Consider the following 26,000-nt stretch of genomic DNA (forward strand, 5'->3'; position numbering starts at 1 on the left):
ATTTTGAACAAAAGGACTAGCTAAAATATCAAATAAAAATGACACATTACCTGATAAAAATGGATTTGAAGACACTAAGAGTTGTCTCTACTGCTGGAACGAAAGAACCAATTTGAGCCAGGACGACTAGAATTCCTACTTGTGAAAGTAGGCAGGATTTTCCGCCCATATTAGGTCCTGTGATAATCATACAACGGACGCCATCGGTATTCAATTTTGTGTCATTTGGGATATATTCAGCGCTGGAAGTTTGCTGGAGTATACGACTTAAAACAGGATGGCGTCCTTGTGAGATATTCAATACTCCAGCTTCATCTACGAACGTTGGTCTAAAGCAAATGATGAAATAATAAAATTTTTAAATATTCAGGAGTAGGCTACACATATGAAAGAATATCCTACCTAACGTAATTTTCGGATTTTGCCACGTCGGAAAGAGCAATAAGACAATCTAATGTAGCGATTGCATTATTAGCTCTCCTAAAAGTGGAATACGATGTCGTGGACACTATACGTTGAAATTGTAACCAAGCCTCGTCTGCAGAAATTTTTAACAACTCTCTCAGGCAACACAATTCCCCGAAAAGTTGCTGGACTTCAGGGCTTCGATAGCGACAACACTGCTTCGTCCTACAGTGATTAACATTCTGAATTGGTGAAAGTATTCATCGCAAGGAAAACTACTTACGCGCTAATTTTGATCCACGATGAGGGGACCGCACGAATCAAAGCGTTTTTAACCTCAATTAGATATTCGTCGCCAGATACGGTTACGTAATTCAATGCTAGCAAGCCAATGCTTTTACAAATGGAGGGTTTCAGTGCCTAAAATAAAAATGAAGTAAACATTTTAACACAAGGGTTGCGGACTCCATATTTCGAACTAAACTATTTACTTGAATTTTGCTTTCTGTTTGCTGAATCTTTTCAAACAACATTTCTGTTAATTTACAATTTAATTCGATTAAAATAAATACTTAAACATAAGATATGAAATATTAATAAGCTGTTACTCATTTCTGGATAATCCTCGAGACGATTAAATAATTTCGTTTTTTCACCAGAGGAAATAGCAACGTCACTCAATTGTTCAGCATAGAAAGGCGCCATTTTCAAAGAATCTACAGCCGAATTGATCAAAAGTGCAACAGATAACGGTAAGACATTTTTGTAGTGAGATTGAAGTTCAACACATAAAATTGTGAGTTGTTCCCAAGACTTGCACAGTCCATGAAACTCCTTTGGCCTTGATCTGGAGTGAAGAACCTACATTCAAAGTAACATTAATTAAACAAGTAAACTTGAATGACATCAATAATAAGAATATACCGCAGTTAATTGTTTTTCTAAATCTGGAAGAGATTTAAGAAACTTTTTAAATGGTGCTAGTTCAGGATCTTCGAAGTGGTCAACGAAAAATCCTACGGCTTCGAGTCTTGATTCGATTAAATCACGGCAAGCCAACGGACGTAAAAGCCATGAACGTAAAAGCCTGAAAATGTAACAAATTAGTTTACAACAATTCCGTGTTACCAAATATTATTTCGTTGAACGTACCTAGCGCCAGGTTTCGTCCTCGTTTGATTGAGAACATGATAAACTGAACCTATAAGCTGTGGACCAGTTTCATTGGTTAAGGGTACCAAATTTAAATTCCGCACGCAGTTTCCATCCTGATTAAATACAGATATTTCATTTGATTTGATGATGAAGAGATATTTCATTTCAGAATGTTAGTTTAGCAATTCAAATGAAACAAATTTGGCATACCATTTGTAAAACGTTGTCATCGAAAGCTTCGTAGGGTTTCACATCGCTATTAAAATAAAAACGAAATCATTAAAAGGTGTTACAACACTGAATTGTCTACATTTTAGAAATTCCTTACTTAATCATTTTAACCATTTGCTCCAATTTAAATTGTTTTAAGTGTTCGTGAGCCATAGCAATACAACAGTGAATTACGGGTGGGATATCTTTCAATTTGTCCATCATATCAGCATCATCACCATAAACTTTCGAAAGCATTTCCGAGGCAATGGCCCAATGGAAATGTGAGGTAAATTCCGTTCGAATGCAATCACCGTTAGACAGTTTATACAGAGCAAATTGCTTGACAAGATCAAGTGTTCGATTAGTGATTCCTTGATCGGGCAATACTATCTCTGCCGGCTGCAGGTGTGTCAATAAACCTAATTTAAAAATTTATATTAGAACATGGAACGTGCGCATTAGTACAAGATTCTAATAAATTACTGTCCAAGCGACTTCGAGCGCAATCATCTTGAAAATGGTCGAAAATACATTTTGCGTCTTGAGTGAAAAATGCCAAAATTCCAATTTGGGCTGTTGACCCATCGGTCTTGGCGTAGGCTTCTGCGACGAAAATGATACACAGCGGAATGTCTACACATTGGACGTCGATGACGCCGTCGCAATCATCGTCAACAATTAACGTTGCTTTAGTGTAAACAATCTCTAGTTCCCTTTTGAAAGGGGCATGCTTAGAGGCTCCTACCGCTTTCAGAGCAGTCGTTTCTTTCTGGCGAACGATTCCAACTTTGCATCCATGTGTAACTAGTTTCTTGACGTGAACCATCAAACGATGAAGAGGAAAACTACAGCTAAAAAAATTGTTTTTCTTGTAAGTAGCCATGTTCAATATAGTTCCAGCTTTGTCTGCATCTTCTCCAAATATTTGGAATTTATAGCCACACTCAACCACAAGGAGAAGTTCAGGATATTTCTCCTTCAGTGCAACTATTTGTTGTTCCAGAGGGGTCAATTTCAAATTTAATTCTTTGTGATCTAATAGGCTGCTACTGATGGTTTTTGGCAAGTCTCCATGGATTTTGGATGGTGAAAAATTAACTTCTGATGAACATGTTGCTGCTGTGTCCATGTTTTCTTGAGTTTCTTCATTCAAATTATTGTCATCAGAATGAACAAATTTTGTAAGCTTCAATATGCCACTCGATGGTACTCTTTCACTGTTTTTTTCAGTAATAGGCGATTCATTCTGCAAAACATCAATTGCAAAAGGAATACCAACCTATAGACAAAAATAAAGAATATACATGTGCACACACTAATAATTAAATCTAGCAGCATTATTTATAAATATCAAATACCTTAAAGGATTTTACGGATTTAATAGTACTAGTTTCCACGATTGCATCATTTTTAATGCTGGGATTGGCATGAAAAAACTTCGAAATCTTTAGTTGATTATTGCTGGTACTTTTCTTCAATGGCTCCACAGACCGTCGTCTCTTCATTTTCAGTCTAATTTATTTTGAATTCACTGTTGAATAAAACAATAGCAAACAGGATAACCAGAGCAACAGAAATAACGAAAATGGTGAGAAAACAATTTTACGTCACACGTGATCGTCGTTTTAACGAGGAAGCAAGAATCTAAGCGAAAACGAGATCCAAATTGAATCACTTTTCAAAACAAATATGTCCGAACTTCGAACTTGTCCGGGCTGTGTAGTGTGTTGGCAGGTCACCAGATGGGCAAAGCCTATCCGCCTGGCATTTCCTTTAAAGCTAGGTCATATCAGTTGTACGCGTATCACGTAAACCATTCAGTCCAAGGTCAGCCTCTCTCTAAAGCAGAACACGACAATGGAAGGTGTATTTTATACGATGACTGAAGTTGAGGTACAAGTTGCTGACATTTGACATTTGCATTACAAATTATTAACGTTAGTTTACTTTGAATAACTGTTTTTGTTATATTTTAAGCTGAGATGTTCTGGTCAAAATTTAAGAAAATTACCTCAACCCACAGAACTTGGATCAGATACTGGTCAAATAATAAAGTATATGGATTTAAGCTATAACAAGATATCGGCATTAGATGGAATAGAATCATATTCTTCCTTAGAAACGTTGATCCTTGATTGCAATCGTATTGGTGATGACGTTGAATTTCCATGTTGTCAATCTCTGACTACAATCTCGTTAAATAAAAATCAAGTATATTCTATTTTATATTATTTTGTGAGTCTTGAAATGTATAAAATCAAATGAGTGCATAAGTAGATTGCTGACTTGGATCATTTGCTACTAAACCTAAAGAGAATGGCACCAAAACTTCGTTTCCTTAGTCTTCTTGGGAATTGTGCTTGCCCACATCAATTGATGGGTTTAAACTATGATGATAGTGACTATCATCGCTACAGGTACTATTTTTGAATCTAGTTGTTGTTACTAATTTTTCTTGATTTTTGAAAACATTTTTGTTTGTATAGATGCTATGTCATTTACTGCTTGCCGACTTTAAAATTTTTAGACTCCACTCCTGTTACTAGGGGTGAAAGAGAAGAAGCAGCATTGAGGGGGAAATTTTTCCAAGTTGTGAAACCAATCACACTTAAAACAGTAAGGCCTTCTTTAAATCAGTTATTTGTTTGTATTGTTTTGAAATTTAAATGATTTATGTTGTAAATTTGTTATGTTCACAGCAAACAAAGTCTATGAGGCAAGATCGAAAAGACTTAATTCCATTGCCCCCTGCAAAGTTAAATTTAGCTTTACATAAAGGTAACATATAATGATATTTTTTAATTTAAATATATTTTTTTAAAGCAGATGCTTTCCGAAAACGAAGTATAATTCATTCCATATTGTATGTGTGCGGCGAAAATAAACGCTTAGGTATTTATGGAGCTTGCAGGTACCGTTACACTGGGAAAAATTCCGAAGGAAATCGTTTTATCCGTAACCATGACCTCTAAAAATCACTTGATAATCTATGTTTTGTTTTCCACTTTTTTAACCAAAAATATTTTTCAGACCTTAACGACAATACACGACTCCCTCGTATTTTGACCCATCCTCTTGTTTTCGTAGCGCAATCGCTCTTAGATTTCCTTTTTACACAACGCAAGATTTCTTTTTTTTACACAACTACGCAGAAGTCCCTATCAAAGTGTCCTATTTTATAACTTCTTTCGACGTTAGACAGACAGCAATATTCTTTTATTTTTTCTTTAAAATAAAGTGGCGTCTAAAGTTTCAGTGCATTTTAAGCTTACTTTTTACATTAAAACGTTGGTGTTGCAAAGTTAATTACTCTCGATTGGGACGAAAGTTAAAGTTAAAATATTTATTTTATTATGTGATTTTTACAAGGACTTTTATGTTTTAAAAACTTTTTTAACAACATTTTTAAAATAATTTAGCAGTAACTTTGTAAAGTAAACCAAAATAATTTTCATTCAATTCATATTCAAAGCCTCAAAGGATATACCTGAAATGAGCTGCCTACTTGAACACCTTGCTCTTCTACTTACATGCAAGCGGTAAACTGTTGAATTCTACAAGGAAATAAAATAACCAGTCATAGGGAATTAGGGATCGAAAAAACAAAATTTTTCGATTTTTGAATGGGGAAAAGCCACCAACAAGGAACAGACCGTGTTTGATATGCATTTTTTTTTTTTTTTTTTTTGCTTTGGATTTGCGTACTTCACATTGAGGTAGGGATCATCATGTATTTGTCTTCGAATTAATCGTAATAGTTCTCAACCCATCAGCTCCTTAGCCTACTGTACGTACATTCGTAGCTTGGAATAAATTTCACTTTATTTGTTTTTGTTTATAGTTCTTGTCTTCTCTCAGTTTGAAGCTTGCTCGAAAGAGTTGAGTTTCGTGTTACTAGTTAACATATTTGTAGATATAATATTTGAAGTGGCGTTTAATTTACATCAAACTATTTAAAAACATCTGAAAAACATTATATAACACCTTCAGCAGTCTCGTCATCACGATGCCTGGTGTTTTATTCGTGACTGTTAACATAACAATGACAGAATAATTCACATTAATTAGTATTAACGTAATTGCAGATGCGTAATTATAACACATAACAATAATTATTAATATTTCAACACCATTTTTTCTTTCGTGATGACAGACCACAAGTAGTTTTATTCCCCAGGGCGCATGTCGGGCGCATGCGTCTTAAAATTTAGTTTACAACAAATTATGTACTTTTTGCACGCAGGAATCGTAACGGAAAGTGTTAACAAAATGTGACAAATACCTTAGCAAAAATGAGATTAGACTTTGATAAGAAGTTGAAGCCTACGAATCTTGGCCTTCGAGAAATTAGATTTTTGAGCCACAGGCAAGGATGGTGGCATGGTGCAAGAAAAAGATGATGATGATGTGGCCTAACTGTTGCGGACCTGAAAAGCATTTTTTAAAAATCTGTTTGTTTTAACTGGTCATATACTAGGCTATTCCATCAATCTAATTCAATTTACTATAGTCTAAATTATTCAATTACAGATTGCCAATAATATGGTTTGAATGAGTACATAGAAGAGTGAGTCATTTCTCATTTGTATTCAAATGTTCGATTGCGGTTTGACAATCGGATAACGATCGAAACTTCTAGATAACCTTAATTGCTGTAAAGAGTGAAAAGTTCTTAGTTTCATAAAACGAAATTGGGAATTAGGGGATTTAGAACGAGTGTGCTACATGTAGGGACGAGGAACAGTTGAATGACTAAAGTGCTTCGAGGAATTGTGCGCTGCGTGGACAGTTAATAATGTACGGGGGGGGGGGGCGTACAAGAGGGCATCTACGGCGGTCTTGTTGTAATCGATATGGACAAGAGTTTTAATATATAATGAAATCAAATCAAAGTAGAAGGATGATGACGAGTAATATTTTTGAGATAACTGACCGCCACACCTGTTCCTGGTTTTCTATCGTTTCCAAGTATGAGCGGTCAAAGCAAGCGGCTGAACTGCGTTTGCTGCTTTTGATACATATTTATTTATTTCTACTTGTTCAAAGTACACAAGATTAACCCGTAGTTGATGCAAGTTGCAAACAAAAGAAGCCAATTATAGTTTGTAGTAAAGAATAAATGAAAAAGAAATATGTCCATCCAAAAATATTAGCAGTTTAAATAATTTAATGTATTCCAACCTGTCGCTTATTGCAAACGTTGCAAACAAAAGTATACACAATAGACACAGAACATCTAAAGTGATTACTTGCATACTACGCACTCAGTATAAATAGACTACAAGTAAATAGAATATGATCCTAGATTAAAGGACGTCGACAATAAAGCTCATTAAAGTTGCGTAGACATTAAACATGGAGTTTTAACATTTGGTTTAATTGGTGAGTGAATCTGAGCCAAAGCTGTTAAAATTTGGGACTTGCAACTCATTTCCGTACTATCTGACAGGAGACGGCGGAATTTCCCCGAATGGCAATCTTGGTTACAATTCATCATGCAAGTGATAATGTCTGCTGAAACTAATCGTTCCGCGTTAACCGAATGGCTTTCACGGTTGGACAGCTCGCTGATGTTCCGTCGCTTTTCTTCATTTCCACAAGTGCTGCAGCCTCGTCCTCCAATCGCGCCAGACAGGGCGCCTTGTTGGCTCTTGTATACTCGGCGGGAGGAAACCAATGAAACAGCTACGCGTCCGTGTTGGGCATTGCTCTGATGGATCAGCTGCTGTCGAGTGCTCCGCGCCGAGCCACTCATCTTCCATTCAGGAATGTCTGAATTGAAAGATGCATCACGACGCCCGGCAGATTGGATAAAACATTTGTACAACCGGAAGATAATTTCTTGGCGAATTTTGGGATGATTGAGGGAATATATGAATGGGTCAACGCACGCGGCAGTCTTGGCGAACAAGGCTGGTAGCATCGAACTGAGTGGAGTCAAAAGGTCGGTGTGACCCGAAATGCCCAGCAGAGAAATCAGGGAATATGGAGTCCACGCTATTATCCAACTCAGAACCAATCCAGCAACAATTTTTGCGATTGCTATTTCAACGTTGGGCTGGTTGATACCTGTTTAAGGGATCAATGCAAAAATAAATATTTGACAATGACCCATTCTAATTCAAAATCCGATTACAGGTACATCAGCAATAAAAACTAATATCCTACATAGAATGTTTTTTCTTTGATGTACTCGTATTATCCGCATTATTTAGAGCTTGATTTGTATTCCCTTTGTGATCACGACAATCTAAGCTACTTAACTTAGTTGCTCGATTTTAAAAACACTCAAAGAAGCGTAAAGAAGTACTTTCAAATCGTAAATTCGTAATCGAGATGGAGCACCATTCACAACTTTCTAAAGGACCTTCTTGCTAAAATGCTTAATTGTTGAGCTACTTCCCACTTTGACAAGTACAGCAGAAGCTGTCAGATCCTAAATTTGCTCACCAAGTGGAGGTCATTAAATCTTGCCTGAGGACTTATTACCCGCGCTTACCCGTTACAAAATCAAAGTCAATCGACTATAATTACTGAATACCTCGAAGTTGATTATTGATTTTCTTGCTCCGTGTGGTGCTGTTTGTAGTGATGGAAGGGGGTGATGGTATACATTGATGAAGATGCTTATTATCGATGGGTTGGGTCGGTACTCGGGTGACATTTTGTCGGACGCGATAGACTGCTCGAACGATTGCCGCATAGCAGAACGTGATTATTGTCAATGGGCAGACCCAGGCAGCGACGAAGAAAATAAAAATAAAGACGCGAGTCCCAGTATCCTCCGAGAGGTAGTCAAAGCTACAACTCGTGAGGTAGCCTTCTGGCACGTACTTGCCGGCACCCAGAAACGGCAGCGAAGCAAAGGTGGCCGAATAAAGCCATGTAATTGCGATGGTAGCGTATGCCCACGTACGAGTCGGCTTTTTGGCTAGGTCTAACGGACGGCTAATGACAAGGTAGCGATCGATTGCTATGGCTGCCAACGTTAAAATCGTAGAAGTCCCAGAAAAGCCGCTTAGAAATCCATACACTTTGCAACCTGGTATAAATAATTCATCGTGTACGTATTAAAAGATATATAGTGGTCTTCATAAAACATCAGTCACTTGTGAAACTGATAAACAACTGGAGGGTGGCTTTAGCCTATAATAACTGGTGCGAACAATTCTAAATAGCATTGAAGATGAAATCCAAAATGTTATAAACGTGATAAAAAAAAAAAAAAATCTAAAAATGAAATGTTTTCAATCATACCGAGGCCACCGATGGCTGGTCCTTGAAGAAAACTGTTGTACAAGAAGATCGGAATCATTGATATGATCAACAGGTCGCTGATCGCTAGGTTTACTAGGAGAATGTTGGCTGGAGTGAGCAACTTTTTCGAACTGCGCAAGAACGATGAAAAAGTTTTTAAGTGAAGTAAAGTATTTAATGTAAAGTAAGATTAAAGTAATACAATTATACATAAATATAAGTTGACTAAATTACCGTATGCCGTCTGCGAGGTAAAGCGAAAACCCAGACTGCCTCACGTACTAAACGCACGCTAAAAGTAACTTCTGCTAAGGACATTTTTCCTTAAAGAAATGCGGCAAATGTCACGTAATAAGCTAAAGCCAATGCCAGAAAGATAATACAACAATACAATACAACATTACTATAGGCCTATATGTATAATAAGGCAAGAATGTACGTATATGTGATATACACTCGCAATCATTCCGCTTCCTCGTCAGAGCTCGCCGTTATTCGGTTTCGTATCGACCGGGAAGATATTATAAACGTTATTACACGAAAATGGGAAGATTGTGCTCATTTAATTTAACAAAAAGGTTCATTCATTAATTTTAGTTCGACTTAATGATGCGGATATGTATATGGTCTTTTAGTCGTTTTAGTTAAGCCCTAGCTAACTTGTCAGGGCAAATGGAGTCATGGTATTATTTGGGCCAATTTGCCCTATAAGAAACAAGTTAGGGCCTTGCATTCTCTGCGGCCTACCGGCCGTGTTATTCAGTCACATCGTCTTGATGTAGGTTCAAACACAATTAATCAATAAATATTTTTGGAAGACAAATCTGTGGCCATACAGCCCTATAATACTCATAGTTATATGCATTAATATGAATATAATTAGTATTAGTCTGTGATTCTGTGATCAGGGCAATTCTATGTGATTTTAACATTTTCTATTCAAGTCTTTTTCTTGATCGAATCAATAAGTCCTAAACATTTGAGGATGGGAAGGATTCGTTTTTAATCTCCAATACTATAGTCTCAGCCCCCAACCCCCGACTTATTAGGAGCATCAGTTACATCTATATGTAATCAATCATACATCATGAGAAATGCTACATCTTACATGCTATCGCTGTCCAATCAGATTTAGGTTTCTCATTACCTTTTGTAATATCCTCAATATCCTTACCTATATTAGTTGGCTTATTTGCGCTTACTTGTCACGCACCGATTTATACCGTTGATACCCGTGCAAATATACAAGATTATGAGGAACTGAGAGGAATGTAGGCTAGTGAAAAGTATCCACGTATCTATCTAAAGTAACCATCGACTTAAAAAAAAAATTATTATTTTGCCATTTATTTATAAGAAATAGCATACACTGAGCATATACGGAAAAAATCGTGGTCATGAAAGCAATGCTTTGTAAATTTAAGAAATAGTCTATCGATCTTTTTTTTCCGCTTTTTTTAAACCACGTGCTGGTGGTGTTATTCGACGATCACGAATAAATGATTCAACAGATTCATAGATGAAAAACGTTGCTGTTGTATAGCATGTTATTTACGAAATGTCTTAATATATAGTTAAGATTCGGCATCTTTTTGCGTCACCTCCCTATCAATAAAAGGCATTATAGGTTACCATATACTATAAATAAATAAATTGTGTGTCTAAATTACAATCCATTAACTAATTAAATTAGATTTACATTTTTCTATATTTCAGTTGTAGATCAGGAAAAAGGCTGAAATAAGTTTACTGGCGTAAATGTATGTATTTATCGAGCAGGTATCGAGAAGATTGAAAAATTTTAAATGATAGACCAAAGGTATAAATTCCTACCTCAAAAGGATGTAGACGATGGCAGTATTGCTGACGAAACCAATAACGAAAACAACCGAGTAAATGATGGCCAGCATGAAATGTGACGATGGAGTTGGGGGCTCAAACTGTAACCAGTGACAGTTTATATCCATCAGATCAATGTCATCGAAAAAGCCACTGGACTTCCAGACGTCGACCGGGTAAAGATTCACAAACTTTTTTCGATGTAGATCGCATATTGCGTTTCCATGGATCGTTTCACGACTTATAGAATGAGTGTGGTTTAGCATGCTTAAAATGGGAACGAACCAAATACCACTCGAAATCTTAAATACAAATACTTGGTTAGGCCAAAATAAAGACAAGAAAGACGCTAAAAAAATCGATTATTAGATGAATAGTAAGGAAGTATTAAACGATAAGACAAAAAGAGGGAGGTGTAGGCCTAACTTTATAGTGCCACTGCTGCGCAAGTGAAGTCTTTTGTCAAGCAATAAGGTCCATCGAATCGAACGAACCTTAGACGAATGTCGTTAAAACGGAGTTCTACCTGCATTGATAACGGAACAACGGAGTCGCGGAAGCTGACGTGTTGCACGCGCTTTCGATTGACGCATCTTTATTCCAATGTTCATTCTAGCTTAACTTTGCTTCAATTTTCGTCTTTTTGTCTGACTACGTTTTAAAATTTTCTTTATTCCAAGCGGTGTTTTATGTATAAAGGCTAGTTTTTGTTATTGTCAAACATCACGTTTTGGCGTGTTAGGGGAAAGTATGGGTCTCTCCTTTTTTCATACTTTCCTTTTCTCACTTTTCTTCCCTCGGGCCGATTCTCTGAAGATTCGGTCGTGAAAAAAGTAAACAACAGGGGAAAACATTTTTTGAAAAATACAAAGAATGTGATCTGGAGACAAAAATTGCTACACATTTTTAAAAAGAAAAAAGGCCGACTACTTTTCGACTGTTTTCGTGGTGCAGGGGAAAAATCCTTGCCCGGGGGAAGAATGGAGGAAAGAGAATAGGGAAGAACAAAGAGGTCTGGCGGTTTTCCCTCTTCTATTCTTCCCTCGGGGCAGGATACGCTCCATGCGACGCGAGAAGAAACACAAAAATGTAATTAAAAAATTAGCAAAAAATCAGCGTTTCATTAAAAAAATTTGAAACTTTGCCCAATTGTAGATGATTATGTCATCTACTGTTTGAGCTAGTTTCAAGTAACAACTGACAAATTTCAATTTTTGGTGAGTTTTTTAAGTACCAAAACATATGGCGGAAGCGCCAATGCTTCCAAACTTTAAATCTATGGATTTGCGGGTAAAGAAACTATTCACAAAAATGTCAAAAAAATCATGGTGAAAACCTCTCATTCCCTTTACAAGAGGATTGTTTTAGTTTTTCTTTGCGGTAACTCAAACGTGAGTAAACGCGAAAAAAAGGAGAACACTTTGGCCCGTAAGCCGCCGTGTTAACACTGAGTCCACCACTCAATGAGGCCAAAATTGGGGGTTTGGGGGTTTACAATTTTTGGAAAAGGGTGACAAAGGCATCGCAGCCAGTCCCCGTATAAACCATTTTGTGCAAAATTTTACGGAAAACCAAATGGTGAAATCCGCAATGTTCTAGCTAATATAGTTTTTAAGTTATTTAATAAAAACTAAGGGACCCCCCCAGAAATTGTAGTGTTTTTTCCGATTTTTGACATCAGTTTTCGGGCAAACCAGACCTTTAAAAAAAAATCTAATTATTCAGAATGAAAGATATTGCCTCCCTCCAGAGACATCTTGCCCCATTTTTATTTTAAACGGTTATTAGCAGAGATATTGGCAATTGAAAATCTTGAGAATTTTTCGTCATTTTCTAAAGATTTTCGCCATTGACAGACGTCATTTCGCCACGCCATCTAGCGGCCGATTTTTTAAAAAGCAAGGGAGATCTATTCTTCTGGCCATTAATTTTTGAATGATTGAATGATTTTGAAAGGAATGGAATCGATGTAAAACTGCTGGGCCTGGTTGGCTATCGATAGTTGTAGTTCGAAAAAAAAAATTAATGGCCAGAAGAATAGTAGATCTCCCTTGCTTTTTTGAAAATCAGGAGGAGAGATGACGTGATCCGTGCTGGAGAAAAGAATAGCTGAGATCGTATCAAGTGTTTTCTCTGTTTAACAGAGAAAAAGACGCGCGGGGTGGAAATGGGGGGGGGGGAGGTTGAGAAAGGTACTAAAACGGGCAACAAAATAAAATCTGTTTTCAATTTACAATTGAATACATTAAATATGTCGCGAAAAATCTAAAAATGAAGACTGTTGTTGACTTTGTAAAGTTCTTCATTTCAGAGTTTTCCGCGTCTTTCTAGCTTAATCCGTTCTATAGTTATCCCCCTTTAAAGTGTAACGAGTGAACGCTCGTTAAATACAAACTTAGAGTCGTCGGTACGAGATGATCTGTGTATTACAGCAGAGAAAGAGAAGAGTTGTGCTCTTGCTTACTGTTTCTACATCAAAGCCACCGCATATGAGGACGACATTTCATTCGTCGGCTCCTGCCCTGAAGACCTCCAACCTACTCTTGACGCCATGCTGGTGGTCACGGCTGCTCTCGGTCTCCATTTTAACGCGGGCAAGTGCTCCTCTCTCATGATTTCCAAGGAAATGGCAAACCCCGCGGCCAGCCTGCACATCCGTGGAGTTGTGGTTCGGTCTCTGGATGAGGGGGAGAACGAAGACTATCTCGGAGTTCCCATTGGCATTTGCCCACATTCTGCCCAGCTTCTTTCCCTCCTGGCAAGCTCACCTTGGTTGCCGACTCCGATCTGCCCTCTGTCAAAAATTGGAGGTTTTCTGTGCCCACCTGCTGCCCTTATTGTCTCACCATCTCGCTACCAGCCGCGTCCAGCGAGGATTCCTTGACGAAATCGACTAGTGATGCGTTGAATTTCTCCGCCATATAGCCAACGTACCTTACACGGCTCACTCGGCATTTCTCTTCGCTGACAGGTGGGTGGGTGGACTTGGGGCTTCCCAGCTCAAGATGGATGCGGACGTTGGATTATCGCCCGTGCCACCCAGCTACTAGACAGTCAGGACCCGGTCGTCCGCCTTTTTGCCCACTCTCAATTGGAGCAACATATCTCGAAAGGCCTTGGGAGCTCATGTGTGGAACCTCTACCCTTATCTGACTTCTTATATGCCCCTACGCGTGGGGGTCTTTACGACACCCGATTCTACAAGTGCGGCCCTAACACCAAGCCAAGGGCTAGGAGAGTTGCCCGAAGCCTGAATGTCAGGATTGACGTATCTGGCGACGAATCGTCTGCACAAGTGGTTGCTGACGAAATCTCTTGTTCCTCAGCCAAAGCAGCCCGGGGCCTCCACTCGGCCATTCAGTCTCTTCGGACTGCCTCACTTGCCAGTGCACCGCACCAAGGAAGAGTCGTACAAGGAATCCTGATGAACTCGTTCAATGATATGGTGAGACTTAAATCCAGACAAACTTCTCTCTCCTCCGATGAGTGGAAACTCATTCACCAGAGCCGACTTGGTATCCTTCCTCTTCTGGGTGCCCCTGGTATTGCTCCCAGTGACCAAAGATGCCATCGATGCAAAGAGGACGTCGAGAAAACTGCTCACGTCACCAGCTACTGTCACGTCAACCTACCATCCATCGGCCGCTATCATGAAGAAGTATTGGAAGAAATTGTGGGAACCATCCGGAAGGCTGGCCACGTAATCCAGGTCAATCAGGTAATCCGTGACTCATTTCTCCGTCCATCATCTCCTCCACCACGCCACCTACCATAATCGACCTAACCATACCCTTTGACAAATCCCTCGCAGCTGGCTACAGCCGTAAGGTGAAAAAATATGGTCAGTTGGGTCCAACTCTTCTATTCGTGATAGGGGCTCTTGGCTCGTGGCTCCCGTCCAACAACTCCATCGCTGCTGCCCTGGCCATCCGTCCTGGTGCCAGGACTGCCCTACGACGCAAGTGTCGGCTCATGGCTATCCGTGGGTCCGTCCGAATTATCTCTAATCCCATTCGCCAAATAGAAAGACCTTCCCCTATTGACTTCACACCATAACCTAAGCCATAAAAATCTTTCTTCCTGTCCCTTCATCACCTTGCCATGAATCTCTCTTCCTCTTCTCATGCCCGCAATAAGTCTCTGTTATCTTGTCTAAAAAAATGTACCACATTGTGTGTCTTCACTCTCTTTTGTTTTAGTCAGATATCACGTTGTCACTAAATGGCGAAATAAAGATTCTGTGCATCAGGAACAAACTCGATTTTGGATGATTCCAATATTTTCTTTCGACACATAAAAATAAAAGAAAATCGTACTGGAAACATTTCCTTTTACATATAAAGGTCATTATCGTTGTGTACAACGATTCATTCATGAATGAGTGTGGAATAACCTATTCTACAGCAATTACACAAAATCACTCTTAATATGAGTTTGAACTATCAGTTAGAATTTTTCTTCTGAAACCAAGAAACCCATAATAATTATAAAAACAATTCATAATTCTTTCAGGTCCCAACGAGACTTAAACGGGCGGGTAGGCGCTTTGCTTTCTGAGCCACAGGGCAACTAATTTACATCATAGGACCACAATTTAAAATTTGGTCACGACGCCATTACAGCAATTTTACAACAGATTATTTCTATTTGAAAGATCCCAACTGTTCCACAGTACATAGAACAATTTCCTAAAAATTAGAATTGGTTCCCAACGGTACTACGAGTCTTTATCTCATATTAGAAAGAGCAGATTATTTACTTACCACCCGAGTATCTAATACAGAACTAGAGCTGCTTAAACAGCTTTTGAGTGGAACACCAAGGCTCTCTTCTAAATTTCTCAAGCGTCAAGATATTTTGGGCCTTTGAACCGAAGCCTTTCCAGTTTGGAGCTGGCAAATAATCTACTCATCCACTAACAACAACTTTTTTGCAACAGGATTGTGGATGCTGCGGATCGAGGAAATGGATCTGGTAATTTACAGGCGCTGCCAACCAAAAGAACGTTTCTTCGTCAACAGCCAACAAAAGATTGAAATAAAATTGATACCCACGTCCAGTCAAAGGATTCGCGGGAAGCAGGAGTCATCGTGGGGCTTTTAACTCGTATTCATGATCTACTAGTTCAAGCTTCTCGCCTGCAGACAAAACTGATAACCATTGAAGATGAGTAAGAATATGAACTACAAGACAGCGTCCATTTGGCTTGTGTTGAGAAGGCTGGAATGATTTCACAAGATTCAAAGGACTACTTCTGTAGCCTAGATGAAGAGGCAGCATCTGTCATCAGAGAGACGGATGAAACAGAAGAAGAAAATTCGATTTCCTCATCCGAAGCCAATCGTCGTCAAGAAGCACTCTTATCAGCTCAGTCAAGAACCGACGAAAACGCTGGACGCGTTGAGCAGGCCCAAACAACAAGAAGCAGAGACAGCACAACACGTAATTCAACAACTGAATTTCGATGAAGATCAGAGTAATTCAGTTAGTAGACGTCAGTCGACGTCACCTAACATTCCACTTGTAGACGATTGGATGAGGCGACAACGTCAGCCCAATTTGCCGAAAGTACCAGTAGCTTCATATGACTGGATCGACCGTTATGCATCCGGTTGATCTGAAACCTGATGTAGGAAGCAGTTCACGTTCGTCGATGAAGACGGACCTCCAGTCATATTCCGAAAGGTCCTTAGAGTATTGTGACAACCTCCCCGGATCTTATGGAGAATATCAGCCTTAGACTACAACTGCAAGATTGGCTTGCCTGGAATGACGGACTGGTATCAGGAGTCGTCTGGGATGGTTCATCCATGGCGTCGTGCAAGGTGGCGCCACCGTCACTGCCGTTCACATCCATACCGTCCCTAGCTCTACCTAACTTGACGAAATCGCTTTAGAATTACATCGCTTTTGTGATACGGAAAACTTTGGAACCAAATCTAAGGTAATGGGTATGTCGGCCGATGACCGGAAATAGCCATCTTGGAAACAGGAACGAAGCGCCTAGATCTTAGATAAGAATAATCACCTGAAAAGCTTGAGAGCCCAGCCAAGTGTGCAACCGACAGATGGTCCATCAACGACTCGGCGGTTTATTGAGGTGGTTTAGCAGAGATGCGGCGTTAGAAGCAGATTACTGATAAGCAGTACAGAAAACGATCGACAAGGGTTAGGAGAGACCGGGGCTATGTGGGACACGGGGCTAAAATGTACATGGCAATTTTAATCAGTGCAATTTGTTTAAAAATTATGAAATAAATACAGCGTATTTTTTAATGATGTTTTATTTATTCTTTTTTTTTCTGAATTTCTGGTCGAGTTTTGTGGGAAAAACAAAAAATTGGAATCGGGAAAATTTTGTGACGTTTAGTTTTTCATTTTTTTGATACTTCTATAAATATTTTTATAAAACCCAGATAGGTATTCGATAGGGTTTTCTTTCTAGTTTTAGTTGGTATTTTTATTTTATAAAAAATTTGTTTCTAAGTATATGATAATTTAGTTTATTTGATGTTGTTTGGGTCCGGGTAAAATGGTACACTACCCTACAAAAAAATCCGAATGTATATTATCTATGTATATTATGGGGAACTGTTTTTGTCTTTTAGCTAAATTTGGGGGCCATGGAAGAAAGCGAAAGGTGGGAAGAAAGAACAAGGAATAATTAGCCACTGGCTATTTCAATCCCCCACCCCCCTCTAAATAAAAAATGAAATCAGACAGGTTGTTTAGAATTTTAATGGCGCGCAAAATCGCTAAAGCTCCTTATCGATTATTGGAGAAATGACTTAAAGCGATTCCTTTGAATTTTTCCCGCTTCATGAGACAAGATTTGGCAGCTTTTTGGTTTTCTCGTCACTTATCCGAAAATTGACAGTGAGCCCTAGGCTATTCCAGCCAACCTGTCTTATTCTTTATTTCGGAGGGGGGGGGGCGATTCGGGGCATATAAATTCAATCTAAAAGACAAACACAGTTCCCCGCAATATGGATAGGTGGCTGTTTGAAAAAAAATCCCTGTTCGGATTTTTTTTAGGATACTGTACAGCCATCTGTTGCCAGGTAAACGACAAAAAAAGATCGAAAAAAGACATCTTTACTTTTTTTCTTGTATCTCCACTTATACTCAATAGAATGAATAAAATGACTTTACTTCAGAAAGAGAAATGAATTTCCTTTTCACTAGTGCGTCTTTAAATAAATTTAATCCATCCGTTGCAGAGAAAAATGGTGTTCCTTTTTTCCCTTGGCTCTGTTCCGTTTCACCCCCCCCCAAAAAAATGTTTTCCTTCATTTTTTCCACTTGACATTTAATTCAATAACTATTACATAGTTATACGAAAAAAAATGAAAAAATTGTCTAATGGAAAGAAATACATGGGAACCACCCCTTTACTTTTATTTTTTATTAATTCTTCTATTTAAAAAATTTGCAGCGTAAAAAAAAGTGTCCCATACAGCCCCGGTCTCTCCTACGCATCTATTTTATCCGAAGAAGAAGCAGCTTCAGAAAAATATTTCCTTGCGCATCGTGGTGTATATAAAGGTTTGAAGTTCCGTGTGGTCTTTGATGCAGCCGCATCGTTCCAGGAAAAATGTTTAACGATGCTTAGTGATCCAGCTCTTAAACCTTCCCTTCAATCTCTTCTAATTCAGTTCAGAGAGGGAGAAATAGCCTTTGCTTCCAACGTAGAGCCATGTTTAGTCGTTTTTGGCTCAACCCATCGGACGCGGATTATTTCTGCTTTCGGTTGCAGGATTCTTCTTTTAAACCAGTAGTATGCCGAATGGTTCGGCTACCCTTTGCAACGTGTTCCCCGCGGAGTGACGTGTTCCCCGATCATCGATATTTACAATACCCATCGAGCTTTTTCTGACGCCATGGTGGGAGAAGAAATTTTCGAAGTGTTCAAAAGGAAGATGTATGTCGACGACTTCTTAGGTTCTGCAAAAACTGTAAAAGAAAGAGTAAAATATGCAACAATCGTGAGGCAAGCACTTTCTGAAGCTGCATTTTCAAGACTTGATCTCGAACTTCGAAGAATTTGTACAAGCAATACAACGTGAAAAGAAACCCATACCAGACAAAGCTGATCTTCCAGGGACTGATTATGATAACAAGAAGGTGCTAGGTACCATTTCGTATATCAAAGAGGACCCTCTAGGTTTCAGAGACGACCACCTGGCGGACGAAGATTACACCTACGTTAGCATTACAAGAAAAGTAGCCGGAGTTTTCGACCCTCTTTGATTAGCCGCACCACTTATCGGGAAAGCAAAGGTTCGTTTCCGGGACTGAGGAGTCAAAGGATTGAAATGGTCAGATCCAGCTGACGAAGCTTCATGCGTGGTGGTAATCCTGGTTAACGATAATGCACGAACTAGTCCATGTTTCCATCGACCGTTGTCTTTTTCCCGACGAGTCCGAAATGGCCAACTCCCAGATGCATGTGTTTGGCGACGCTTCAAAAGAAGCATATGCAACTTTCATCTATATTCGTAAAACTTACTGTTCCGGCCGAATTCTCATCCGGATTTTCTAGGCTAGTAGCAAACTTGCGCCCAATAAAACTTTATCTGTACCAAAACTAGAGGTGAATGTGGCGCTTCTCTGTTTCCGTGTTGCTGCTACCGTCCAAAATCCAGAGCTGTATTTCCCATCCGATCCACCAAAGGTTCTTCTGGGCGCAAGATGATTTGTGAGATTCAAACTCCAACTTAAACTGAAGAATGGCGTTTCGTGCCTGGAAGATTGAATCCCACAGGTGTATCCATTTTTGACAATAATTAGGATTAGTTAGAAAGGTGGCACCAACGGCTTGCTGCTTGCCATAGGATACACCCACAATATACTTTCTTTCTTTCCTCTTTAGTTCCCCTGGCATTTTCCCAACGTCAGGATAGCAACAACGTATCTGAGTCGACCAGAAAGTTTTTTTTTTTCATTTCTGAGTCGTTGAGGACGATTGCTAATCGCCTTGATGTACAATTCAATAATATAAACATGCTATATTAAATGGCTCAATCTCAATCCAGCACTGCATTACAAATAAAATTTTGTAAAAGACTGGTTATTTTATTTTTCTAAAGTATATTGTTTTTTTTCTGGCAATTCAAAATGGAAATATTTACTGAGTTTTGGTCTCACATTGACAATCGAACGGTTTCTGTTTTACAGATAAGTGAGCAACCAATTTTTTTGCCACAGTTAATAATCCTTTTCTTTTCTTTGTAATCATGGACAATAGCAAAACAACCTGATTTGGCTGCTTTGGATGCAAATTTAGAGAGGGCAGTTCTTGTGAGGGAAGAAGACAAACACTTGGATCAGGTTGCCAAGAAACATTACATCCAGGAAAGAAATTTTACGCAAATGGAAAATAGCATGCGGGGATTCAAAGGGAAATTATGTAAGTAAAAGGGGTTTTATGGCGCTCTTTCTGTCATTTTAGCCTCTGTCCTTCCTAAAAAGTTTATTGGGAAAAGACTGTTATTATCAATTCTACTGATTAAAGAAAAGTCTTTCTGGTCGACGAACGCACCTCTTCCATGACACGACATATGACAATTGAAATGACAAAGATGTTAGTTAAAAATGAATTAATAAAAATGAATAACATTCCAGATGAACAGTTTGGATGAAGATTCTTTAATGTTATTGGAAGGCTCACTGTAGGGATGGAACAATTCGAAAGAAAACTTAGAAAATTGTGAAAGTTGTGAGTAAAAGGGGTTTTCTTACAGCGCTCTTTCTTCTCTCCCCTCCTGCAGCCAATTGATACTGCAACTAAAGCACCTTTAAAAATTGTATGTTGGACTGATAATGTAAGTGGGTCTAATAAACATTTCTTCAAGTTTACTGAATTACTTTATACTTTTTGAATGCTCTACTTAAGATGCAGTTATGCAAGTCTTTCGTGAAATAAATGCTTATAGATTTCATCCTTCACTTATATAATGAGCTGATCGTTCAGGCAGCTGCAACTTTGTTTAGAAGCATACAATAGGTGATTAGTTTAGTTGTGACAAAATTGCAAGCATGTTCCTTTTCCTGCGTTTACGTTTTCAAGAATGCAGTATAGAAATAAAACGGTACCACATTTGAAGGTTCTGATTGAAATGATGTTGTAAATATTAGTTAGTTGTAAATGTAGAAATATTTTTGGAAGCATATCAGCCATATCAAAAGTAGTGCAATCTAACGGTTAAAATTGTGTTAATCAAACTAGGCGATTAAGACCGTGCTCACAGATTTAGTTATGAAATTAAAAATGTAAATGTGATGGGAACTATAAGACAAGAAAATTTTTCTCTCATAACATTGATTTCAATTTGTATTTAACCAACCTCACATATCTGTTCTGATTATTGTAAACTCAAAGAATTGTCGCCTCGTCGTTTGACATTTGACATGAGCGAATAAGACATTTTCTATTTGAAAACCATAAACAGAATGTAGTACAAGGTGTGTTAGATGGGTTGTTAGATAAGTGAGTCTGGGTAGAAACCCATTTGTGGAACTAATTATATTCAACTCGAATAAGACGTGAGAACTGTTATACGGCAAAGCAAAAACGAGACTGCTTCTCGGGCTTTTGGCCCACCATATTAGGGTGAGCCGTGGAACGTCTGGTGGCCAACAACACAACAACATAACAGCAGTAAACAGTAAAGTAAACCATGGTCATAAATAAATGACTGTATTCCCCCTCCCCCATCGAACAACGCTGAGACATTACTTAGTTACTGTATCAATAACGAACCAGGATTTCAAATATACAGACTCGCTTTTCACCCACAGCTGATACTATGCATGTTCGATAAATTCCTTGTAACTTAGTTAATATGAAGAGGATATGTCAATTAGGACAGGATTGATCAAATAAACGATATAAATAAATAGTTGAACAGGATCTAAAGTTCCGGCTTGGAAAGGGTCACAGTATTGCAACTATATCATGCGTTCAGGGGAGAGAGGGAAGGTGCTGGTATATAAAGCCAGGCGTTTCGACATTCGACAACGTTCACTGATTGACATTTTCTCGCGAAATCTACCAGTTGAAAATGAAGCTCTATCTTGCAGTTTTTGTCTTTGTGACTTTGGCTACAATTTCAATAGCGGTATGGATATTCAGTTTCTTAATTTTATCAATACTAAAAAGAATATTGTCTTACCTATTCCAATAGGAGCCCCAAAATCGTCCTCGCCCACCACCACCTACCGGAATACCCCGCCCACCACCCACTGGAAGCCCACCACCCACTAGAGGTCCTCGTTCACCACCTCCTAGTGGTCGCCCACGTCCTCCTTTTAGAGGCACAGCAAATCTTCAGTTTCCTCGTCCTCCACCACCCACTGGAGTCCCTCCTCCAGTCCCGACTGGAGCTCCCCCCACCAACTAGACCCCCTCCTCCTCTGAGGACGACACCCACTAGCGGAAGACGGTATTAATTAGCTTCTACTTAAACTAAATACATAAATTCTTTACTTTGCGGTTCCTCAAAAAATTACAAATAAAAGATTCTCGCGCTGCCACCGTTGGCCTTGACCCTGAAACCGAAAAAAGTTCTCTTTAGACTTTTTTATATCTAAATTCTTTTTCATATTAATTTTAAACAAATATTTGTCTAAAATGATAGTATCAAGGTTACAGTGTAATAAAAATATCCTGGATACCATAAAGGCGCTTCTATTTTTCACTAAAAAGATATTTCATATCTAACCAAATGAACTACTAGAAGCCTTCTCTCTGAACCTACATAAGTTTGTAAAACTTAAAAAATAATTTACAATTTTTCACCCCTTTTGGCTTTTAACTAAACCACATTTATATAAAAAAAATGATAAAGAAATTGGTTTTTGAGTATAGGAAGGTTTCGGGAATAGATGAAAGTTGAAAAATCGGTGGTTATTGTACACGATCACGAACATGATAGGAATAATTGTTGAATGGAAGAGGGAAAAAAAGAGATTTAAAAATTGACCAATAAAAACGTCCCTAATTTAGAATTTCTTTAATAATTAACAGCTTAATGATAAAAAAGATCCAAAGAACCTTTAAAAAGAGCTTATAAAATTTTAATATATGTTTTATGAACGCAATTTAGCGCGTTTTTGGCGTGGCAGGGCTTCACCAACGCCACCCAAAAACACAGAAAGGGGTTTCGTGGCTTTATAAGATGAACGAGCCAATAAACTAAACCCATCGTTGAAAATGAAAATAATCACGAAATTTTCAAACAAAACATTTCTAGAATTTCAATTCACTTCGTCATTTAGTTGACAACGATTTTTTAAAAAAGAATAATGACTATTTCAAGATAAAGCTCTAATTACGTACACATAAACCAGTCAATCGGGAATAAAGATATTTAAGCATACCTAGGCTACTAAACCATAGGGAGCTATAGGTTCTACGGGAACTTAAAACCTCCAGTACATTCATAAGAATGAATATAACCCTCAGGGATTAAAACAAGATAAAAGGAAAAAGTATTTACAGTACCCACGTAAAGTTTGGAACACGACGAGTGTTACCGCGCTTTTAACACGACGGCTTACGGGCCAAAGTATTCCCCCATTTTTTGCTATAACTCCCGTTTGAGTTATCGCAATAAAAATCTAGATACATCCCCGTGTTGAGGAAATAATTATCTTTCACTATGATTTTTTTCAAATTTCAGTGAACAGCAGTTTACCCGCAATTCGATAGATTTAAAGTTTGGAAACATCAGCGTTTCTGCATATGATTCCATGCTATTAAATTAATCATAGAAAATTCTTTTCACCAAATTTATTAGTAAAAAAATTACAAACAATTCAAACATACAAAATTTCATTCGAAACTTACAAAAAATGTTAAATTTTTTAAAATAATATGCCAATTTTAAGCGAATTTTTAAAGGGAAAGGCGATTCATTTTTGTGGTGCAGGGTCGAAATCCTTGCCCGGGGGAAGAATTGAGAGAAAAGAATTGGGAAAAACAAATGGTTCCGATGGTTTTCCCTCTTCTTTTCTTCCCTGGGGGCAGGATGCGCTCCATGCGACGCAAGGAGAAACACACAAAAAATCGCCCAAAATTAGAATACTATTATTAAAATTTGAAATTTGGACAAATCGTCGATGACTTCGTAGCTGTCTTCCATCGTTTGTGCAAGTTTCGAATGAAAACTTGCATATTTGAATTTTTGTTAATTTTTCGGTCGTGTCTCACAACAGCTCCCAAGATCTTGCTCGTTTTTGCGAGAAATAACTGACTTTGATGCCGCTCCGCTTAACTACGGGGACTAACCTGCCAATTGCCACATCATTCCGCCGAATACTACCTCGCTATGCAAATTACTTTCTCGTTGCGCTAACCACCACACTACCGAGCTGCCGAATTCTTCGCCACAGCTTGTATTATTATTTTACTGCTGCGCTGACACTAATCCGTTGCTCTAATTCTAGCTTTGTTGGCACCGAATAATGGTTGACGCCACCACTGACCATAACTACATTGCAGCCCTGTCTACTACTACACCACTTCTCTGGTTGTTACTAGTCTCTACTGGCCACGATAACTTCTTCATCTTTGCTCTGACCGGTACCTCACTGCTGCCACAGCCGTTTCTACGCCGCTACTCGAACTGATGCTTCACTGCTGCTCCGACTGATACTTCGCCACCACCCCGACTGATACTACACCGATACTCTGGCTGACACACTCCACTTGCGTCGTCTTCTTAATCCGAATACGTTCTACTCTTCATCATGTCGGACAATAGGCGGTTATGTGGAAACCCTGCCTGCCAAGTAATGTTCATGTTCTGCCCCCCCCCCCCCCCGCATGCTACACTTCAGTCATCGCTCGTGCTGCCAGGAAATTGGGCCCAAACCAGAACTTAGCCTCTTCAGCTCCGGTCGCTAGCCTCCCAGTAGTCACGCCACGGAGCAAAAGATGAAAGGAGAGACAACGCCATGTTAAAAAACAACTCACAGCGTCCCCCTCCCCTTTTAAGAAGGGGGGGGACCAGGGTTGCCAGTTGGGAGATAGAAAATTGTCAAGGGACTTTAAGGGGAGTTTTGAAGTCGCTTGTCATGACATTTTTTTTTTTACAGTTGACTTCTGCTTGTTTACATATACAGGGCGGGCTATTACAAAAAGTGATAATAGCTGAAAGGCTGTAAATATTTCGGAGGGCTGATACATTATAATAAAAGCAATGTAATATAAGTAATGTAAGCTCTTTTGTTGAAATGTGGAAAGCAATATAAAAAAATTACTTTTTGAACAATATCGCATGGGTATAGGCAGTGGTGTTCAATAGTTCTGTTTTTTCAATGCTCTTATGTTTAGCTATGCACTTAAATCGCAAAGGCATGAACTTGAAAATTATGTCTGTTGTAAATTCCACCCGATGGTCATGGAAACCGACTGGAGGAAGACTATCATAAATCAGTTCCTTGAAAATTGCTTTGATCGCGTACGAAAATTAATACCTCATTTACAAAATTTATAATTGTTTTTAAAACAATAGTCAGCAAATTAAACAATTCTAGGGACGCCCATTAAGGCCAACCCATTTGACTTTAATTTAGTTAGATTATGTGCTGTCATATTTTCTTGCAGACTGCTTCCGCTTTCCGCGGCCATGGACTTCAAACAACCAGTGCATTGATTCTTTTTCCCAAAACCAACAGACCAAAAGAGTGTTGAACTAAATTCAATATGAACACAGGTAGCCCAGGTAGCACCAGGTAGCCCCCCAGTGTAATAAACTATGTTATCGCTTACTTCTGTAGAGCTATTTCTGTCTGTAATCCATGGCCCCAGCTCAATGAAAATCCCCTTTAGTAGTATATATTTCATGTGAGCCCTTTTAGCGGTAAAAGATTTTTGATTTGTTTTATACAAACTTATCAACCAGTCCTTGTAGGATGACAGTAGGAACATTTTCTTTTCTCCGTACACATTGGATCCAATAACGTGTTTAGTTGGATAGTACAGCTTCAGCAGTCGGAAAAGCTTCGGGAAGGAAGACGCCTTTGGTTTATTACAAGATCCTCCGTAAGACCAAATTATCCCGAAAAATCTCTGCAAGAATCTAAAATTTTAGCAAATTCAGGCCGAAGCAAAAGTGAAAAGAATA

At 38.7% G+C, this 26,000-nt stretch overlaps 3 protein-coding genes across 7 annotated transcripts in view; 1 reads left to right on the forward strand and 2 right to left on the reverse strand.

The window, feature by feature from the left end:
- The window catches only part of LOC124203301 (DNA mismatch repair protein Msh3-like), a 29,631-nt gene extending 26,132 nt beyond the window's left edge, over positions 1 to 3,499 (reverse strand). The window contains exons 1-12 of one of the 5 annotated variants that reach the window (XM_046600026.1): positions 3,380 to 3,499; positions 3,147 to 3,304; positions 2,257 to 3,052; positions 1,889 to 2,192; positions 1,771 to 1,816; positions 1,558 to 1,673; positions 1,330 to 1,492; positions 1,014 to 1,266; positions 897 to 940; positions 689 to 825; positions 403 to 630; positions 51 to 329 (exon numbers count right to left, since the gene is read on the reverse strand). In XM_046600026.1, the coding sequence (XP_046455982.1) occupies positions 51 to 329; positions 403 to 630; positions 689 to 825; positions 897 to 940; positions 1,014 to 1,266; positions 1,330 to 1,492; positions 1,558 to 1,673; positions 1,771 to 1,816; positions 1,889 to 2,192; positions 2,257 to 3,052; positions 3,147 to 3,278 (2,498 nt within the window). In that variant the 5' untranslated portion in view covers positions 3,279 to 3,304; positions 3,380 to 3,499. Of the gene's footprint in view, positions 1 to 50; positions 330 to 402; positions 631 to 688; positions 826 to 896; positions 941 to 1,013; positions 1,267 to 1,329; positions 1,493 to 1,557; positions 1,674 to 1,770; positions 1,817 to 1,888; positions 2,193 to 2,256; positions 3,053 to 3,131 lie in introns of all 5 variants that reach the window. The other 4 variants (XM_046600024.1, XR_006878497.1, XM_046600025.1 and 1 more) reach the window with 4 other exon arrangements.
- A 40-nt stretch (positions 3,500 to 3,539) lies between these two features.
- On the forward strand, positions 3,540 to 4,833 carry LOC124203303 (leucine-rich melanocyte differentiation-associated protein-like). Its single transcript, XM_046600030.1, has 6 exons — positions 3,540 to 3,666; positions 3,751 to 3,984; positions 4,051 to 4,190; positions 4,260 to 4,389; positions 4,473 to 4,551; positions 4,666 to 4,833. The coding sequence occupies exons 1-6, from the start codon at positions 3,631 to 3,633 to the stop codon at positions 4,743 to 4,745; spliced, it is 699 nt and encodes a 232-aa protein (XP_046455986.1). The 5' UTR covers positions 3,540 to 3,630; the 3' UTR covers positions 4,746 to 4,833.
- Positions 4,834 to 6,962: 2,129 nt separating this feature from the next.
- Positions 6,963 to 11,344, reverse strand: LOC124201873 (opsin, ultraviolet-sensitive-like). The gene is made up of 4 exons (XM_046598127.1): positions 10,864 to 11,344; positions 9,031 to 9,161; positions 8,315 to 8,815; positions 6,963 to 7,842 (listed from the first exon to the last, which is right to left on the reverse strand). Exons 1-4 carry the CDS (start codon positions 11,133 to 11,135, stop codon positions 7,106 to 7,108), a joined length of 1,641 nt encoding a protein of 546 aa, XP_046454083.1. The 5' UTR covers positions 11,136 to 11,344; the 3' UTR covers positions 6,963 to 7,105.
- Between the last annotated feature and the right edge of the window lie 14,656 nt (positions 11,345 to 26,000).

This window comes from Daphnia pulex, chromosome 9, assembly GCF_021134715.1.
Source record: "Daphnia pulex isolate KAP4 chromosome 9, ASM2113471v1".
In the NCBI taxonomy this organism is placed as follows: domain Eukaryota; kingdom Metazoa; phylum Arthropoda; class Branchiopoda; order Diplostraca; family Daphniidae; genus Daphnia; species Daphnia pulex.